General features: G+C 46.5%; 1 protein-coding gene across 2 annotated transcripts; it reads right to left on the bottom strand.

The window, feature by feature from the left end:
* Positions 1-1,009: 1,009 nt before the first annotated feature.
* LOC109739118 (cyclin-dependent kinase inhibitor 1) lies at positions 1,010-2,584 on the bottom strand. 2 transcript variants are annotated; one of them, XM_020298214.3, is made up of 4 exons: positions 2,064-2,584; positions 1,894-1,955; positions 1,525-1,761; positions 1,010-1,412 (listed from the first exon to the last, which is right to left on the bottom strand). In XM_020298214.3, the coding sequence occupies exons 1-4, from the start codon at positions 2,511-2,513 to the stop codon at positions 1,337-1,339; spliced, it is 825 nt and encodes a 274-aa protein (XP_020153803.1). In that variant the 5' UTR covers positions 2,514-2,584; the 3' UTR covers positions 1,010-1,336. The 2 variants fall into 2 exon arrangements, with proteins under 2 accessions (XP_020153803.1, XP_020153796.1); XM_020298207.3 differs by having other exon boundaries at positions 1,894-1,958; positions 2,064-2,569.
* Between the last annotated feature and the right edge of the window lie 15,080 nt (positions 2,585-17,664).

Genomic DNA, 17,664 nt, shown 5'->3' on the forward strand with positions numbered 1-17,664 from the left:
CACAATGGGTGGCTAGATGGGCGTTTGGCCCAACTCCTTCAGTCCACACGTGCGGGCGGAATTGCTTCGTGCCACACGTGTGGCACTTATCAGGCTCCAAAATCTATACGCACTACACTGGAATGGAGGGATACCACACACGGTTTCTAATCAGCATTTGAATGCATGTTGCTAATCATTTTGCCTTTGGAAACATAATTTTTGGGCGGTAACGAAGGACCGGGTTACCGCCCGCTAACCAAACCCCTGCCTACAACACTACACACTTGAGACTATAATTATGGACCATTGCCCACACACGTAGGCTCCTTTTTGCAATTAAACATAGACATCCCAACTGGAGTAGATCCAAAATAACTCAAAGGGCAGACCCAACAGTAGCATACGCACGGAAAGAAAGAAGAAGCATCTTACACTGCCAAAGCCCAGCATATACCCCCTCTTCCTTTGCGGGAGCAGCAGCAGCTGCACGTGCCCGCCCCTATCTGCCCCACGAACCATCGGTAGAACTCCCCGTTTCTTACCGATTCACCGCCACGAACCCACAGATCCCGATGAACGAAAAGCGACATTCCTCCCTCGCCCCGCCCATCTCCACCACCCCCTGCCTGCCCTATCCCAGACCCGTCCTGCCATCCGCGCATGTGCGTGCCCACGCACCAGATCCCAAATCATTTCGCCGTAATTACACTTGTTTAGCTGGCGGCCTCACCTAACCTCCTCCTCCTTCACGGCACGCCATGGACGACAGACAAACAAAGCTTCCTCTCTCCCTCTCCCCGCTGGACGGAGCGCTGTTTCGCCGCAAAGAGAGAACGGGAGAAAAATCGCCGGAGACGGGGAAGAAGAAGACAAGCGTGACTGTGCGAGGAGCAAGAACGTGGGGCTGCGAAACTGTACGAAGAATAAACTACCGCGAGAGAAGCCGAAGCTGCAGTAGCAGAAGGTGGCCGGCGGGTAGGCCTGCAGCACGGCAGCGCAGAGCTGCCGGCCGCTGCTGCGCATTCAATGCCGCCCGCAAGATAGTACCAACTGGAAACGGAAACAGGAGTTACACAACGGCCGAGCCTATTTTCGATCGCCGTGGCCTAGTGAAATGTAAAAAAGCAGAAGAAGTTAAAAACCGAAGCAAATTTGAACAAGGTGGATCGGGAGAGGGCTACTGCATGCCTAGCTCTAGGCAGCTGTGCATGGGATTATTCTGTTCTTTTTTACTCCTCTTTCTCTTTACTGTTTTCCTTTGGGGGGTTGGATCAGCGTCTCTTTTCACTCCCAGCAGGCCTTCCCTTTCTACGCGCGCCGCCGCTAGCTCCCCGTCATTTGCATCATGCTCTGCTCACACGGTGGCCACCGGGGTCCACTCGAACCGGCCGGCGTTGAGAGGCACGCCGCGCGCGACGTCGAAGTTGTACCTGCAATGAGGCAGCGGTAGCACAATGCTTAGGCGCGGCGGCGTCTGTGAGGACGATCGAGCGACTGCCAAGACGTGCGTGCGGATTTGCTCAATTGTAAATTTCCACTTACTTGGCGGCGAAGCGCTCGGCCTGGGCCTTCTCCGCGGCGGCGAAGAACTCGTCGATCTCTGCCGCTGGTGGCATCCTTGCTCTTGCTCTCGCCTCCAAGTCATAGTGCAATGGCGCTGCGGTCGTCGTCGTTGTTGCCGGACACCTCCTGCCTTTGTGCTTCTGCTCGTCCGCCGCCTGGCTCGACTCCAGGTCGCTCAAATCTACCGGCGAACGGCTCGACGGCGTCGTCTCCCTCCTGGATTGCCACAATCCAACAGGTCAAATTCAGAAGCAAAACCAGGTCCCTCAACTCAAGATCACCCTGGAGAGTAGAAAACAATGGGTAATTCAGCAGAATTCCCGTCGGTATGGAGAGAGGAGGACTCACCTGTCCCGGCCGCCGCACTCAGAGTCGCTGACGGAGCTCTCCACGTCGCGACTCTCGCACGCCTGCTGATCGACCAAGACAGTCAGAACCAAATCTCGTAATTCAGCAGCAGAAACGGCCCGATCGATAGCTCGAATTAGCGGAGAATTCTAGGGCAGTGGACCACTCACCTCCGCTTCATCCCCGCTCCTCTCTCTAGCCGCCACGTCGACCGCCGTGGACGCGGTGCTGGAGCAGCGCGAGACCCCGGCCCCGACCGCCGCCTCCACCGAGGGCCCAGAGTCCGGCAGCCCCGCTGTGGAAGCCTCCTCACACACCCCCTGTCCCCGCAGCTGATCCACCACCGCGGCAGCAGGCATGAACAGCCTCCTGCTCCGGAGATGCAGGTAGCACCCGGCGGCCGCGTCGCCGCCGTCACGGCCCAGCAACGCATCCTCCACCGCGCGCGCCGCCGTGGACGTCGTCGCCTGCTGCTGCTTCCTCATCTTCGCGTCGAGGGCGGCCGCGCGGGACCGCGTGCGGACGCCGAGGGCCACCGGCGCGCGGTGCTCCACGACGGCCGGCGCCGCCCTGCCGCCGCCCGCGGCCGCGGCCCTGCACTTCCGCATGTACTTCCCCATCCGCGAACGGACGAAAAGAAAGAACCCGTCGCTTTGGCCGTTTGCCTCCGCAGGCTTCCGAGAGAGAGAGAGAGCCCAGCAAATTCGCTCCTCCGGCGTACAAATACCCGGTGCGGTGGGGCCGACCGGATTCGGATCGGACGGCCGAGCGCTCGCGCGGGGGAACTGACGGCGCCGTGACCTGGGGGTTTGGCTCAGGTGCAGGGGTCACAGCACGGATTAATATGCAGGGCCAATAATCAAGTGACAGATGTCCTGGTGGGACCAACTAATAAAGCCTTCTTATTTCTCTCTATACCTGATTCTCAATCTTCTTCGTTCTTCTTCTAGACTAGAGACCATGAATCCGATCGAGGCCAAGGTGGCGGCGGCGCAAGGCTGAGGTGATGGTGTGGGCGGCCAAGGCGGGGCCGCGGAGGACGACATCACAAAGCTGAGGGGCACGCAGCGATTAGACTTCAGTCAAAAAAACGCAGCGATTGGACCATGGTTCCTTAGGTAGTGGAGATGGCAGCACCCATAGCGTTGAATTCACAGTCCTCATGCACGGAGGTGAGTTGGAGCGGCGGAGCACATCCTTCGTCTTGGCCGCCTTCACGCAGCACGGGGAGCTTCATTTGTATGGCGGCCGGCGGCGACGGCGTCGTCGTCAATGGGATGACAGCTAGCTACTCTCTCGAGGAAGCACCCTAGCATTACAAACGTTAATTTCATAGGACGTGAAGGTTCGTGGTCTCTACCCTTGATTAATGGTGGAGTAGAAGATTGAGAACCAGGAAACTGATAGAATAAAAAGAGAGAAATAAAAAGGCTTTATTAGTTGGTCCCATTGGGACATGTGTCACTTGATTATTGGCCCTGCATATTAACCCGTGCTGTGACCTCTGTACCTGAGCCAAACCCGTGACCTGGATCTGGACGGGACGGCGTCAGAGGTGACGGTGACGCGGACGGAACGTGAGATGGTACTGCCGCTGTAACGGCGCACTACACGGTAGTACCGGGCAGTACCGGCGAGGGGATCGATCGGACGGTTGGGGTTCGAATTTTGAATTTAAAAACTTGGCCCCTCGCAAGGATGGGCTTGTGGCGTGACGGGGCCGCCGGGCTTAATTGTGCGAGTTTAATGCTGCACCGTTGTAACGTGACGAGCCGGACGGGGGTTACTGGTTACGCTCCGAAGCGCACGGCGCATGCATGCGTGGATCACGTTGGTACATTTTTCTCGAGATCGGGCTTGTGAATGCTTCACTGAACGTTCTTATTTTTTTAAAAAAAATATGAACTTTTTTTTTGCGAATGAAAACTGATTTTTTTTACTATGCAATGAACTTCTGTCAAAAAATAACCAGCGAATAAACTTTGTGTTCATGTAGCACTATAAGCTTCTTCGCAAAAACACACACACGCGCAATAAGTTGCAAGTGTCGTTTGCCGGGCCCTAGATTACAGTGGGCTTGATCTCGATTGGTTGTCTTTTGTTTTTTCACTAATTATAATTACCCCTAATGCCCTTGTTTGGATTATTGTTTCTGTCTCAAATACCATTGTAAAAAATACAGGTCTCTGCTCGTCGTTTTGTTTCCGGCTGGAAATCTGTTCATGGCCGGTAAGATATACGTGTAGATAAATACATTTGTATTACAATACACCGCATCCAAGCGTGGCCTAAGACGTCAAGGGTTTTCCCGCCCGCTGGTACTGCCGTTGATCTGTCCCGCCTCCTGTGGCCTTAGGGTCATGAAGGCCCTGTGGATCCCAACCCCTTGCCAGCGGGAGGGTTCATGCCTCATTTTTAGGGTTTTTTTAGGCCGTTTAGGTTTCATTCCTGTTCAGGAGGGCGAGGTGGCAGCGACTATCTAAAAATAGAATAAAGGTTCTCCCCGCTTAGCCCTCGTCCCGGAGGTGCATTTCACTTCGTCGGAGAGCGTGTGGAGGTGTATTTTCGGCGTATCTCGTAGGGTTCGGTTGGTGTTGGTCTTTGATGGATCAGCATGGATATGGTCTTCGTTCATCTGCGTTCATGCATCTATAGGTTGGATCCCTTCGATCTACGCTTCTCTTCTTCCGCGGCGATTGTTGTTCTGGTGCGCTGGGGCTTTAGGGCCATAGAGGATGTTGTTGGCTCGAGTGAGGGAGAGGTGATGAAGGCGGTACGCCTTTAGCTCACTCCAGTGTTTGTAGTTATCGGTAGGTGGTCTATGGACATTGGATGTAATTTTTGTTACTTCTGATGTTCTTTGTGCTACCATGATGTTCGATGAATATATTGGAAGTTTTTTCTGCAAAATAATTTAACTAACCCTAAACTTTGTTTAATAGGAGAGAAAAGTATACTTTTAGTCTCTTAAATTTTTGCAAAGTATACATTTGGTCCCTTGTCTTTTTTTTTCATCGACATTTCGTTCCTTAAGTTTTCAAACCGGGTACGATTCATCCGAAAGGTTGGTTGTGCTGATGTTGACTGGGTATTGACCTTTAACCTTGCCACATTGATACGTCTTCAACGTATTTATAATTTTTTATTGTTCCGTGCTATTATAGTATCAATCCTGGATGTTTTATATGCAATTATATATCATTTTTTGGACTAACCTATTAACTTAGTGCCCAATGCCAGTTGCTATTTTTGTCTGTTTTTTACTTTTCAGAAATCAATATCAAACAGAGTCCAAACGGAGAAAAAGTTTGGATTAAATTTTTCTGGACCAGAAGAGACCCTAGAAGGTTCTGGAGAAGACCTGAAGAGCCACGAGGGAGCGACAAGCTCGAGAGGCGCGCCCCATGGGGGTGCCCCCCAGGCTTGTGGGTCCCTCATGGCACCTCTTGACCTAATTCCACCTCTATAAATTCTCAAATATTCCCCTGACATCAGAGAGTCACCCGAAATACTTTTTCCGCCACCACAAGTTTTTGTTCTCACGAGATCCCGTCTGGAGGCCTTCTCTGGTACTCTGCCGGAGGGGGAATCGACCATGGAGGGGCTCTAAATCAACCTTGCTGCCCTTTCGATGACGCATGAGTAGTTTACGATAGACCTACAGGTCCATAGCTAGTAGTTAGATGGCTTCTTCCCTCTCTTTGATCTTCAATACAATGTTCTCCTTAATGTTCTTCGAGATCTATTTGATGTAATGACTTTTTGTGGTATGTTTGTTGGGATTCGATGAATTGTGAGTTTATGATCAAATCTATCCATGAATATTATTTGAGTTTTCTCTGAACACTTTTATGCATGATTGTTATAGCTAGCTTCGTATTTCTCTCTGATCTATTGATTTGGTTTGGCCAACTAGATTGATTTATCTTGCAATGGGAGAGGTGCTTTGTAATGGGCTCGATCTTGCGGTGCTCAATCCTAGTGGGAGAAGGGGACATGACACGTATTGTGTCGTTGCCATTAAAGATAAAAAGATGGGGTTTATTTATACGTGAGTTTACTTTGTCTACATCATGTCATCTTGCTTAAGGCGTTACTCCGTTCTTTATGAACTTAATACTCTAGATGCATGCTAGATAGCGATCGATGTGTGGAGTAATAATACTAGATGCAGAATCGTATCGGTGTACTTGTCTCGGACGTGATGCCTATATACATGATCATTGGTTTGGATATTGTCATGATTAATTATTTGCTTTTTTATCAATTGCCCAACAGTAATTTGTTTACCCACCGTATGCTATTTTCAAGAGAGAATCCTCTAGTGAAAACTATGCCCCCCGGGTCTACTTCTTATCATATATTAAAACCAAAAATACCTTGCTGCAATTTTTCTTTATTTATTTTATTTTGTATTTTTGTTCGATCTATCTATCACCATATAATTTAACCTTGCAAGTAACCGTCGAGGGATTGACAACCCCTTGTTCGCGTTGGGTGCAAGGATTTGTTATCTTGTGTGTAGGTACTCCTAACAAGGAGTTGCGTTGTTCTCCTACTGGATTGATAACCTTGGTTCTTAACTGAGGAAAATACTTATCTCTACTGTACTACATCATCCTCTCCTCTTCGAGGAAATCCCAACGCAGCTCACAGTAGCACACATCAGCGCCACATCACACACATGGATTCAAATCTCTCTCAATGAATCTAGCTCGATATCCGCCTCCACTAGTAGAAAATGGGTCAAATGTTTAGCTCATTAGTTCTGGTTTGTATTTGAGCCGGCACTAATGTGACCATTAGTGCCGGTTCCAACGGCTAGGCGAGATGCTCTCATTAGTACCGGTTCGTGCCGAACTTTTAGCACCGGTTCGTGCCACGAACCGGTACTAAAGAGAGTGGTGGCAGGATGTTGTCAGACTGGGGCCCCTCTAGCACCTTTAGTACCGGTTCTTGCCACGAACCGGTACTAAAGGGCGTCCTATATAAACCCTTCGTCGACCCGAGCTTGCTCTATTTTTCCCCTTTCCCCTCTCCTCTCTGTTCTTCCCCTCTACCCTCGAGCTCATCACACATTTTGCCCAAATTTTGTCAAGATTTTTTTTGACTGGGATTTTGTCAAGATTTGAAGGCCCCCATCCATTCAAGTGATCACAAAGGTAAGCAACTTTGTCCTTTCATCTCTCATTGCTAGATTAGCTCTTGCAATGCTTTATATAGTCATTAATTTGTGGGTTTTAGTAATTTGGGAGGAATTATATGTGGTATTTTATTTGATTTATATGCAATTTGATCTCAAAATAACTCTTAGTTTGCATATGTAGGTGTGGTTTACTTAGTGCCTTCACGTCTCCGTCCTAACCACCGTCGATCGTCCGCACTGTCCTGTCGCCGGCACCACCTTGTGGTGAGCCTCTTGTTCTTATCTTTTTTATATAAAAGAATCATGTTTGTGTGATTTAAATATATAGTTGTATAATTATCTTACCCGTATGTTGTTTGTTATACATAGTGCCATGGTTTTGATATCCATCCCCGTCGGCCCTCGTCCGTGTTATGATTCAGATGTGGTATATTCTCTTTTAAAACTATTTGTTGCATTTCTGTTCATGACAAATTATGCCCATCAAGTTGACATAGATATTTTTATCTAGGAGGTATGTGAACCGGAAATTCCAACCGACCCTATTGTCGAGAGGTTAAATTTAGTTGAAAGAGAAAACGAGTATTTGAAAGAAAAATTGAAAATAATTGAGGGGGAGAAGATGGAATTGGAGTTGCATGTTGCCGATGTCGTTGTTGATCACAAGATCAAGATGGAGAAAATGCGCTTGAAGATTAGAAAGATTAGAAAATATGCCATTGATAGTGAGGCTTGGTATCATTATGCTGTTGGATCAATTGTTACCTTAGTTGCGATCTTGATCGCATTTGTTGTTGCATTTAAATGCTTTAGCTAGAGAGTTATTTGTATGTTGCATTTAAGTGTTGTATGAACTTTATGTATGAACTTGTATTAATTTGGTCTTTTCAGTGTTGTGTAATGAAGATGAGCCGGCAATGGATGTACGATGACCGTTGCTCTCCCAGTTCATTAATGTCGTGCATACTTTTCTGATTGCGGCTGAGGCAAACAAGCGGGCGGATGGTTTTATGCTTTGTCCATGTGCTGGCTGTAAGAATGATCGGAATTACTCTTAAGTTGAAAATCATTCACATCCACCTGTTTGAGTCCGGTTTCATGCCCCACTATAATGTTTGGACCAAGCACGGAGAAAGATGGGTTATGATGGAAGACAATGAAGAAGAAGAGGACGACGACAGCTATTCTGGCCATGGGTTCCCTGAATACGATGGTACAACAATGGGGGAAGAAGCTGAGCCGGCAATGCAGGAAGAAGCTGAAGAAGAGGCATCAGATGAGCCCGTTGATGATCTAGGTCGGGCCATTGCCGACGCAAAGAGAAACTGCGCAAGTGAAAAGGAGAAGAAGAAGTTGCAGCGCATATTAGAGGATCACAAAAAATTGTTGTACCCGAATTGCGAAGCTGACAAGAAAAAGCTGGGCACCACACTGGAATTGCTGCAATGGAAGGCAGAGAATGGCGTATCTGACAAGGGATTTGGAAAGTTGCTGGTAATGATAAAGAATATGCTTCCAAAGGACAACGAATCGCCCGAGAGTACGTACGAAGCAAAGAAGGCTGTCTGCCCTCTAGGGTTAGAGGTGCAGAAGATACATGCATGCCCTATTGACTGCATCCTCTACCGCGGTGAGTACGAGGATTTGAACCCGTGCCCGGTATGCGGTGCATTGCGCTATAAGATCAGCCGCGATGACCCTGGTGATGTCGAGGGCGACCGCCCCAGGAAAAAGATTCCTGCCAAGGTGATGTGGTATGCTCCTATAATACCACGGTTGAAACGTTTCTTCCAAAACAAAGAGCATGCCAAGGCGATGCGATGGCACAGAGAAGACCGTAAGAAAGACGGAAAGTTTAGAGTACCCGCTAATGGGTCGCAGTGGTGAAAAATTGAGAGAAAGTACAGGGAGGAGTTTACAGGTGACGCAAGGAACCACTACAAAAAAAGACACATCTGTGACATTTTGGGCCGAACGAATTTTTTCTGTCATACTTATGACACTTCTATGACGATAATTATGACAAAACCCGGTATCATCATAGATGTGGTGGGGTCCTACCTCTATGACAAAAAATCATGACAAAAATGGGCTTTTCGTCCTGGGCGGGCCAGAGACGCAGTTGCATGACATTCTTTGGGCCGTCCATGACGGAAAAAACCGTGGTAGAAGCGAGGGCGAGGAAAATATCGGGGTGTTCCCGGTTACGGTGGGTGGTCGGGGGCCGAGCGATGCGTGTTTCTCTCGTACGTACGCGCGTGTGTGAGAGGCGTTGCGCTCTAACTGAACCCGAGCGAGGCGTTGGGCTCTAACTGAACCTGAGCGATTGCACTGCAGGCTACACGTTACTGAACCCGAGCGATCGATCGATGGCTATTAACTGAACCCGATCGAGCGATTCCTTCGCTACTGCCGCTAACTGAAGCCGATCGATGCTGCCTCTGGATGAACAGTGAGTGTTGTTGGGGGGTTTGGATGAACAGTTCCCGGTGGGGGTTGGATGAACAGGAACCCGTGGTAGTAGAGGCCGTTGCCGCTGGATGAACAGTACCCCGATCGATCGAGCCGGTGGATGAACAGGACCCCGTGGAGGGCTGGATGAACAGGACCCCGTGGAGGGCTGGTTGAACAGTAGCCGGTGGAGGGCTGGTTGAACAGTAGCCGGTGGAGGGCTGGATGAACTATAGCCCATGGAGGGTTGGTTGAACAGGACCCCCGTGGAGAGGGCTCGTTGAATAGTAGCCGGTGGAGGAGCGCGCGGTGGAGGCTGGATGAAGATGAGCCCGTGGATGAACAGTCGCAGGTGGAGGTTAGAGGAGGTCGACGGTGGATGAACTATAGCCCGTGGAGGCTGGAGGAGGTCGACGGTGGATGAATAGTAGCCCGTGGAGTCCCGTTTTGCGGCACGCCACACCCCTCCCAATGAACAGGACCCCTGTTTCGACCGTAGCGCTCCAACACAAGTCCGTTTCCTCCGTTTTGCGGTACGCCACACCCCTCCCGATCAACAGGACCCCGTTTCCACCGTAGGAGGTCTGTTTCCTTCGTTTTGCGGTAAGCCAGACCCCTCCCGATGAATAGGATCCCGTTTCCACCGTGGCCGGTCGAACAAAAGGCCGTTTCCCCCGTTCTGTGGTACGCCAGGCCTCGTTTCCATCTTCTGTTCCGTCCAAGCCGGTTGGCTCCCGATGAACAGCACGCGTTCCGTTGCCTCCCGATGAACACGACGCATTCCGTTGGCTCCCCATGAACACGATGACGATGCAGTTTCTTCGTTCCGACCCAGCCACAGCCTTGTACATGAGCCCTGGCCGTACGTATGTGCGAGTAGGCATTCGAGACCCCACCCGTATGTACGTACATGGCCGTATTTATTTTCTTGCACCCTGGCCGCTGTACGTACGTGTACATGCTATGTGCGCGCCTCTACTACCACACGTGCGCGCCTCTACTACCACACGTGCGCGCCTCTACATCAACCAGTATGTACGTACACGTTCGCGACCAGAATGACATCGCTACGTACGCTTCGACCAGGTGGGTCCCGACTGTCAGGCACTTCCTTGCGTGCGAAGATGTAGCTGGTGGGTCCCAGCAGTCAGGGGGCAAATATTTTTTTTGCGAAATACGGTGGCCCGTCCGGTGGGTCCCTGCTGTCAGGTGGAGGAATAATTATTTTGCGCGTAATATCGAGGCACTTCCTTGCTGCGGCCGTGGACCCAACTGTCAGCCTCTCCATGTACAGTACTCTTCCGATGGAAGTCGTTCCTTGACCATGTTGACCATGCCGCTCCAAGAGCACCAAGGCTGTGGACGACGGCGAGGCCTAGGAAGGGGATGACACGGAGCCGGGGAAGACGCGGCAGTGGAAGCCCACGCGGAGAGGAGTACGAGGGTTCACTGGTTCAGCTGCGGTGTGAGCTTGCCGTCGCCGCAGAATAATAGGGGGTGTGGGTGAGTAGAGGCGGACGGCCTGGCCAGCGGTGGGAGTAGTAGGGGGCGGTGAGGCCTCCGTGACATCACAACCGACCATGGGAGGTAGGAGCACGCGACACGACCGGCGCTGGTTTGGGCGGCTGGAGCAAGAAGACCAGAGGTTGAAGAAGCACTACAACCGTTGGATGGTCATCGTACGGTCACTGGAGCTAGAATCGTTCATATTGACTAAGTTGACAAAGCCCTCCGTCCCCGTCAACTTAGTAGGCCCACAAGTCAGCCTCCCACACAGGGGGGTATTCATTTTTTGTGCGTAATAAGGAGGCACTTCCTTGCGTGCGAAAATATAGCTGGTGGGTCTGAGCTGTCAGCGGGGGGAACATTTTTTTGTGAAATACAGAGGCCCTTCCGGTGGGTCCCAGATGTTAGGTGGAGGAATCATTATTTTGCACGTAATAAGGAGACATTTCCTTGTGTGCGGCCGTGGACCTAGCTGTCAGCCTCTCCACGTACAGTTCAATTCCGATGGATGTCGTTCGTTGACCACGTTGACCACGCCGCGCCGAGAGCACCAGGGCAGTGGATGACGCCGAGGCCTACGAAGGGAACGACACGGAGCCGTGGAAGACACAACAGTGGCTGCCCACGCGGTGGGGAGTACGAGGGTTGACTGGTTCGGCTGCCGTCGCCGGAAAATAACAGGATGTGTGGGTGAGTAGAGGGATAGACAAGCTAGGGATGCGAGTATGGTGGGACCATGAGGCCTGCGCGGCAGCACAGCCGGCCATGGGAGGCGGGAGCAGGCGGTTCCGCCAGCGCTGGTTTGGGCGGCTGGAGCAGGAAGATCAGAGACTAAAGAAGCATGATTGCCGTTAGATTGACATCTAACGGTCTGACGCTGGTAGAGTCGATTGTTGACTAAGTTCCTTTTTTTGAGAAACCTTGTGTACGCATGAACTTAGTAGGCCCACAAGTCAGCCTCCAAATCCGTGGCAAACAACATAGATCCCATTAGCTAATTTTTTTATAATTTGCTGCCCATTTGCTAATTCTTAAGTAATTTATTACAACCCATTTTCTGCCCAGGACCACGGTCAAAAAGTTCAACCTTATTTTGCATATTTCAGTGGAGTCCGAACTATTGTAATCTAGAAATGATAAACATTTTTTAAGAACTTATTGATTTGCCCAAAAAATCGTTTTGTTTTTGTAAGCAAATAAGACGTGGGACAATTGAGTTCGTTTAAGGGAAAACCAGTGGTAAAGAAATCAGCGCTAGGAGGGAAAACGACAACAAAAATAAGGATGTAAATATGAAAAGGGAACTTTATGTATTTTCAATATAATGATACGTGTATGTGAACTAGTAAAACTATAGGTAGAGATTAGAAAATGGATGTAGGACATGGCGTTTCAAGAGGAAAATAGAACTGGGTTGTGTGTTTGATTCAGTAAAAAAACTGCCTGCGGATGTTGTAAGACAAAATATAACTAACACTGGCGGGCCAGAGGCCAGTAGATACCCGCTGGATCTTTGTTCCCCGTTGTCGTTATGGGCTGAGCCTGTTAAAAACAAAACCAAGCCTGGGCAGTCTACAGCCCAGTTGAAACTTGCTCGACCTGAAAAAACAATATACCTGCTCAACAAACGAGAGAATTCTGCAAGTACAAACTGATAACTGGGATGTAGCAGGTATATTGTTTTTTCATCGTGATAATAAGTGCATGCACTTGTTTCAAAAAAATGGAGAACTGGAAATTCGAACGGCAGGTGCTTGATACGTCTCCAACGTATCTATAATTTTTGTTTGTTCCATGCTATTATATTATCTGTTTTGGATGTTTAATGGGCTTTATTATACACTTTTATATTATTTTTGGGACTAACGTACTAACCAAAGGCCCAGTGCAAATTGTTGTTTCTTTTGCCTATTTCAGTGTTTCATAGAAAAGGAATATCAAACGGAATCCAAACGGAATGAAACCTTCGGGAGAGTGATGTTTGGAACAAACACAATCCAGGAGACTTGGAGTGGACGTTAAGAAAGGAACAAGGAGGCCACGAGGTAGGAGGGCGCACCCAGGGGGTAGGCGTGCCCCCACCCTAGTGGGCCCCTCGTGGCTCCCCTGACCGACTTCTTTCGCCTATATATACTCATATACCCCGAAAACATCCGAGAGCACCACAGAACCCTATTCCCACCGCCGCAACCTTCTGTACTTGTGAGATCCCATCTTGGGGCCTTTTTCGGCGCTCCGCCGGAGGGGGAATCGATCACGGAGGGCTTCTACATCAACACCATAGCCTCTCCGATGATGTGTGAGTAGTTTACCACAGACCTTCGGGTCCATAGTTATTAGCTAGATGGCTTCTTCTCTCTCTTTCGATCTCAATACAAAGTTCTCCTTGATCTTCTTGGAGATCTATTCGATGTAATTCTTTTTGCGGTGTGTTTGTCGAGATCCGATGAATTGTGGGTTTATGATCAAGATTATCTATGAAGAATATTTGAATCTCCTCCGAATTCTTTTATGTATGATTTGTTATCTTTGCAAGTCCCTTCGAATTATCAGTTTGGTTTGGCCTACTAGATTGATCTTTCTTGCAATGGGAGAAGTGCTTAGCTTTGGATTCAATCTTGCGGTATCCTTTCCCAGTGACAGCAGGGGCAGCAAGGCACGTATTGTATTGTTGCCATTGAGGATAAAAAGATGGGGTTTATATTATATTGCTTGAGTTTATCCCTCTACATCATTTCATCTTGCCTAATGCGTTACTCTGTTCTTACGAACTTAATACTCTAGATGCATGCTGGATAGCGGTCGATGTGTGGAGTAATAGTAGTAGATGTAGAATCGTTTCGGTCTACTTGTCTCAGACGTGATTCCTATATACATGATCATGCCTAGATATTCTCATAACTATGCGCTTTTCTATCAATTGCTCGACAGTAATTTGTTCACCCATCGTAATACTTATGCTATCTTGAGAGAAGCCACTAGTGAAACCTATGGCCCCCGGGTCTATTTTCCATCATATAAGTTTCCAATCTATTTTATTTTGCAATCTTTACTTTTAATCTATATCATAAAAATACCAAAAATATTTATTTTATTATCTCTACCAGATCTCACTTTTTCAAGTGGTCGTGAAGGGATTGACAACCCCTTTATCGCGTTGGTTGCAAGGTTCTTATTTGTTTGTGTAGGTACGAGGCGACTTGCGTGTAGTCTCCTACTGGATTGATACCTTGGTTCTCAAAAACTGAGGGAAATACTTACGCTACTTTGCTGCATCACCCTTTCCTCTTCAAGGGAAAATCAACGCAGTGCTCAAGAGGTAGTAAGAAGGATTTCTGGCGCCGTTGCCGGGGAGATCTACGCCAAGTCAAGTCAAGTCAAGACATACCAAGTACCCATCACAAACTCTTATCCCTCGCATTACATTATTCGCCATTTGCCTCTCGTTTTCCTCTCCCCCACTTCTCCTTTGCCGTTTTATTCGCTCTCTTTTTTCGTTCCCCTTTTTTCCGCTTGCTTCTTGTGTGCTTGTGTGTTGGATTGTTTGTCACGATGGCTCAAGATAATACTAAATTGTGTGATTTTTCCAATACCAACAACAATGATTTTCTTAGCACTCCGATTGCTCCTATTACCGATGTTGAATCTTGTGAAATTAATGCTGCCTTGCTGAATCTTGTCATGAAAGATCAATTCTCTGGCCTTCCTAGTGAAGATGCCGCTACACATCTAAACAACTTTGTTGATTTGTGATATGCAAAAGAAGAAAGATGTGGATAATGATATTGTTAAATTGAAGCTATTTCCGTTTTCGCTTAGAGATCATGCTAAAACTTGGTTTTCGTCTTTGCCTAAAAATAGTATTGATTCTTGGAATAAGTGCAAAGATGCTTTTATCTCTAAGTATTTTCCTCCCGCTAAGATCATCTCTCTTAGAAATGATATTATGAATTTTGAGCAACTTCATCATGAACATGTTGCACAATCTTGGGAGAGGATGAAATTAACGATTCGCAACTGCCCTACACATGGTTTGAATTTATGGATGATTATACAAATTTTTTATGCCGGATTGAATTTTGCTTCTAGAAATCTTTTAGATTCGGTCGCGGGAGGCACTTTTATGGAAATCACTTTAGGAGAAGCTACTAAACTCCTAGATAATATTATGGTTAATTATTCTCAATGGCACACCGAAAGATCTATTAGTAAAAAGGTTCATGCGATAGAAGAGATTAATGTTTTGAGTTGAAAGATGGATGAACTTATGAAATTGTTTGCTAATAAGAGTGCTTCTTCTGATCCTAATGATATGCCTTTGTTGGCTTTGATTGAGAATAATAATGAATCTCTGGATGTGAATTTTGTCGGTAGGAACAATTTTGGTAACAACGCTTATAGAGGAAACTTTAATCCTAGGCCGTTTCCTAGTAATAAGATGCCCTCTGATTTTGAGACTAGTGTTGAAGAATGTATGATTTCTCAAAAGAATTTCAATGCTTTGCTTGAAGAAAAATTGCCTAAGATTGATGAGTTGGCTAGGAACGTGGATAGAATTTCTCTTGATGTTGATTCGTTGAAACTTAGATCTATTCCACCTAAGCATGATGTCAATGAGTCTCTCAAATCTATGAGAATTTCCATTGATGAGTGCAAGGAAAGAACCGCTAGGATGCGTGCTAAGAAAGATTGCTTTGCAAAAGCGTGTTCTTCTAGTTTTCATGATAATAGGGATGAAGATCTAAAAGTGATTGATGTGTCTCCTACTAAATCTTTGTTTTGCTTTATGAATCTTGATAATGTTGGGACTGAAGATGAGTCAACTTTAGTTAAAAGGCGTCCCAATGATTCGGAGTTTTTAGATCTAGATGCAAAATTGGTAAAAGTGGGATTGAAGAGGTCAAAACTTTACATAGCAATGAACCCACTATTTTGGATTTCAAGGAATTTAATTACGATAATTGTTCTTTAATAGGTTGTATTTCCTTGTTTCAATCTGTGTTAAATTCTCCTCATGCTTATAGTCAAAATAAAGCTTTTACCCAACATATCGTTGATGCTTTAATGCAATCTTATCAAGAAAAGCTTGAATTAGAAGTCTCTATCCCTAGAAAGCTTTATGATGAGTGGGAACCTACTATTAAAATTAAGATTAAAGATCATGAATGCTATGCTTTGTGTGATTTGGGTGCTAGTGTTTCCACGATTCCAAAAACTTTGTGTGATGTGTTAGGTTTCCGTGAATTTGATGATTGTTCTTTAAACTTGCACCTTGCGGATTCCACCATTAAGAAACCTATGGGAAGTATTATTGATGTTCTTATTTTTGCAAATAGGAATTATGTGCCCATAGATTTCATTGTTCTTGACATAGATTGCAATCCTACATGTCCTATTATTCTTGGTAGACCTTTTCTTAGAACGATTGGTGCAATTATTGATATGAAAGAAGGAAATATTAGATTCCAATTTCCGTTAAGGAAAGGCATGGAACACTTTCCTAGAAATAAAATTAAATAACTTATGAATCTATTATGAGAGCCACTTACAGGTTGCATACCAAAGATGATAATACCTAGATCTATTCTTGCCTTTATGCCTAGCTAGGGGCGTTAAACGATAGCGCTTGTTGGGAGGCAACCCAATTTTATTTTTGTTTCTTGCTTTTTGGTTTTGTTTAGTAACAAATAATTCATCTTGATTCTGTTAAGATGTGTTTTTATGTTTTAATTAGTGTTTGTGCCAAGTAGAACCTTTGGGAAGACTTGGGTGAAGTCTTTATGATCTTGCTGTAAAAAACAGAAACTTTAGCGCTCACGAGATTAGCTACAACTTTTTACTAGAGAGTGATTTTAGGTTGATTCTTTTTGCAGTTGATTAATAGACAAATTCCTCACGTCCACCAATTTATTTAAGAATTATTGGAGTTCTAGAAGTATACGTTTGATCCAGATTACTACAGACTGTTCTGTTTTTCGTGTGTTGTTTGCTTATCTTGATGAATCTAAGGCTAGTATCGGGGGGGGGGGGGGGGTATGAACCATAGAGAAGTTGTAATACAGTAGGTTTAACACCAATATAAATAAATAATGAGTTCATTACAGTACCTTAAAGTGGTGGTTTGTTTTCTTGCACTAACGGAGCTCATGAGATTTTCTGTTGAGTTTTGTGTTGTGAAGTTTTCAAGTTTTGGGTAAAGATTTGATGGATTATGGAATAAGGAGTGGCAAGAGCCTAAGCTTGGGGATGCCCAAGGCACCCCAAGGTAAAATTCAAGGACAACCAAAATCCTAAGCTTGGGGATGCCCCGGAAGGCATCCCCTCTTTCGTCTTCATCCATCGGTAACTTTAGTTGATGCTATATTTTTATTCACCACATGATATGTGTTTTGCTTGGAGCGTCTTGTATGATTTGAGTCTTTACTTTTTAGTTTACCACAATCATCCTTGATGTACACACCTTTTGGGAGAGACACACATGAATCGGAATTTATTAGAATACTCTATGTGCTTCACTTATATCTTTTGAGCTAGATAATTTTGCTCTAGTGCTTCACTTATATCTTTTAGAGCACTGTGGTGGTTTTATTTTATAGAAATTATTGATCTCTCATGCTTCACTTATATTATTTTGAGAGTCCTTTAGAACATCATGGTAGTTTGCTTTG

The sequence above is a fragment of the Aegilops tauschii genome, chromosome 7, assembly GCF_002575655.3.
Source record: "Aegilops tauschii subsp. strangulata cultivar AL8/78 chromosome 7, Aet v6.0, whole genome shotgun sequence".
Taxonomy (NCBI): Eukaryota; Viridiplantae; Streptophyta; class Magnoliopsida; order Poales; family Poaceae; genus Aegilops; species Aegilops tauschii.

Excerpts from the sequence above, each read along its gene's own strand:
- LOC109739118 (XM_020298207.3), bottom strand. The coding sequence starts at position 2,513 with ATGGGGAAGTACATGCGGAAGTGCAGGGCCGCGGCCGCGGGCGGCGGC. Across the intron at positions 1,762-1,893 it reads GAGTGCGGCGGCCGGGACAG|GAGGGAGACGACGCCGTCGA; the intron begins GTGAGTCCTCCT and ends GTGGCAATCCAG. Across the intron at positions 1,413-1,524 it reads GCCGAGCGCTTCGCCGCCAA|GTACAACTTCGACGTCGCGC; the intron begins GTAAGTGGAAAT and ends GCCTCATTGCAG.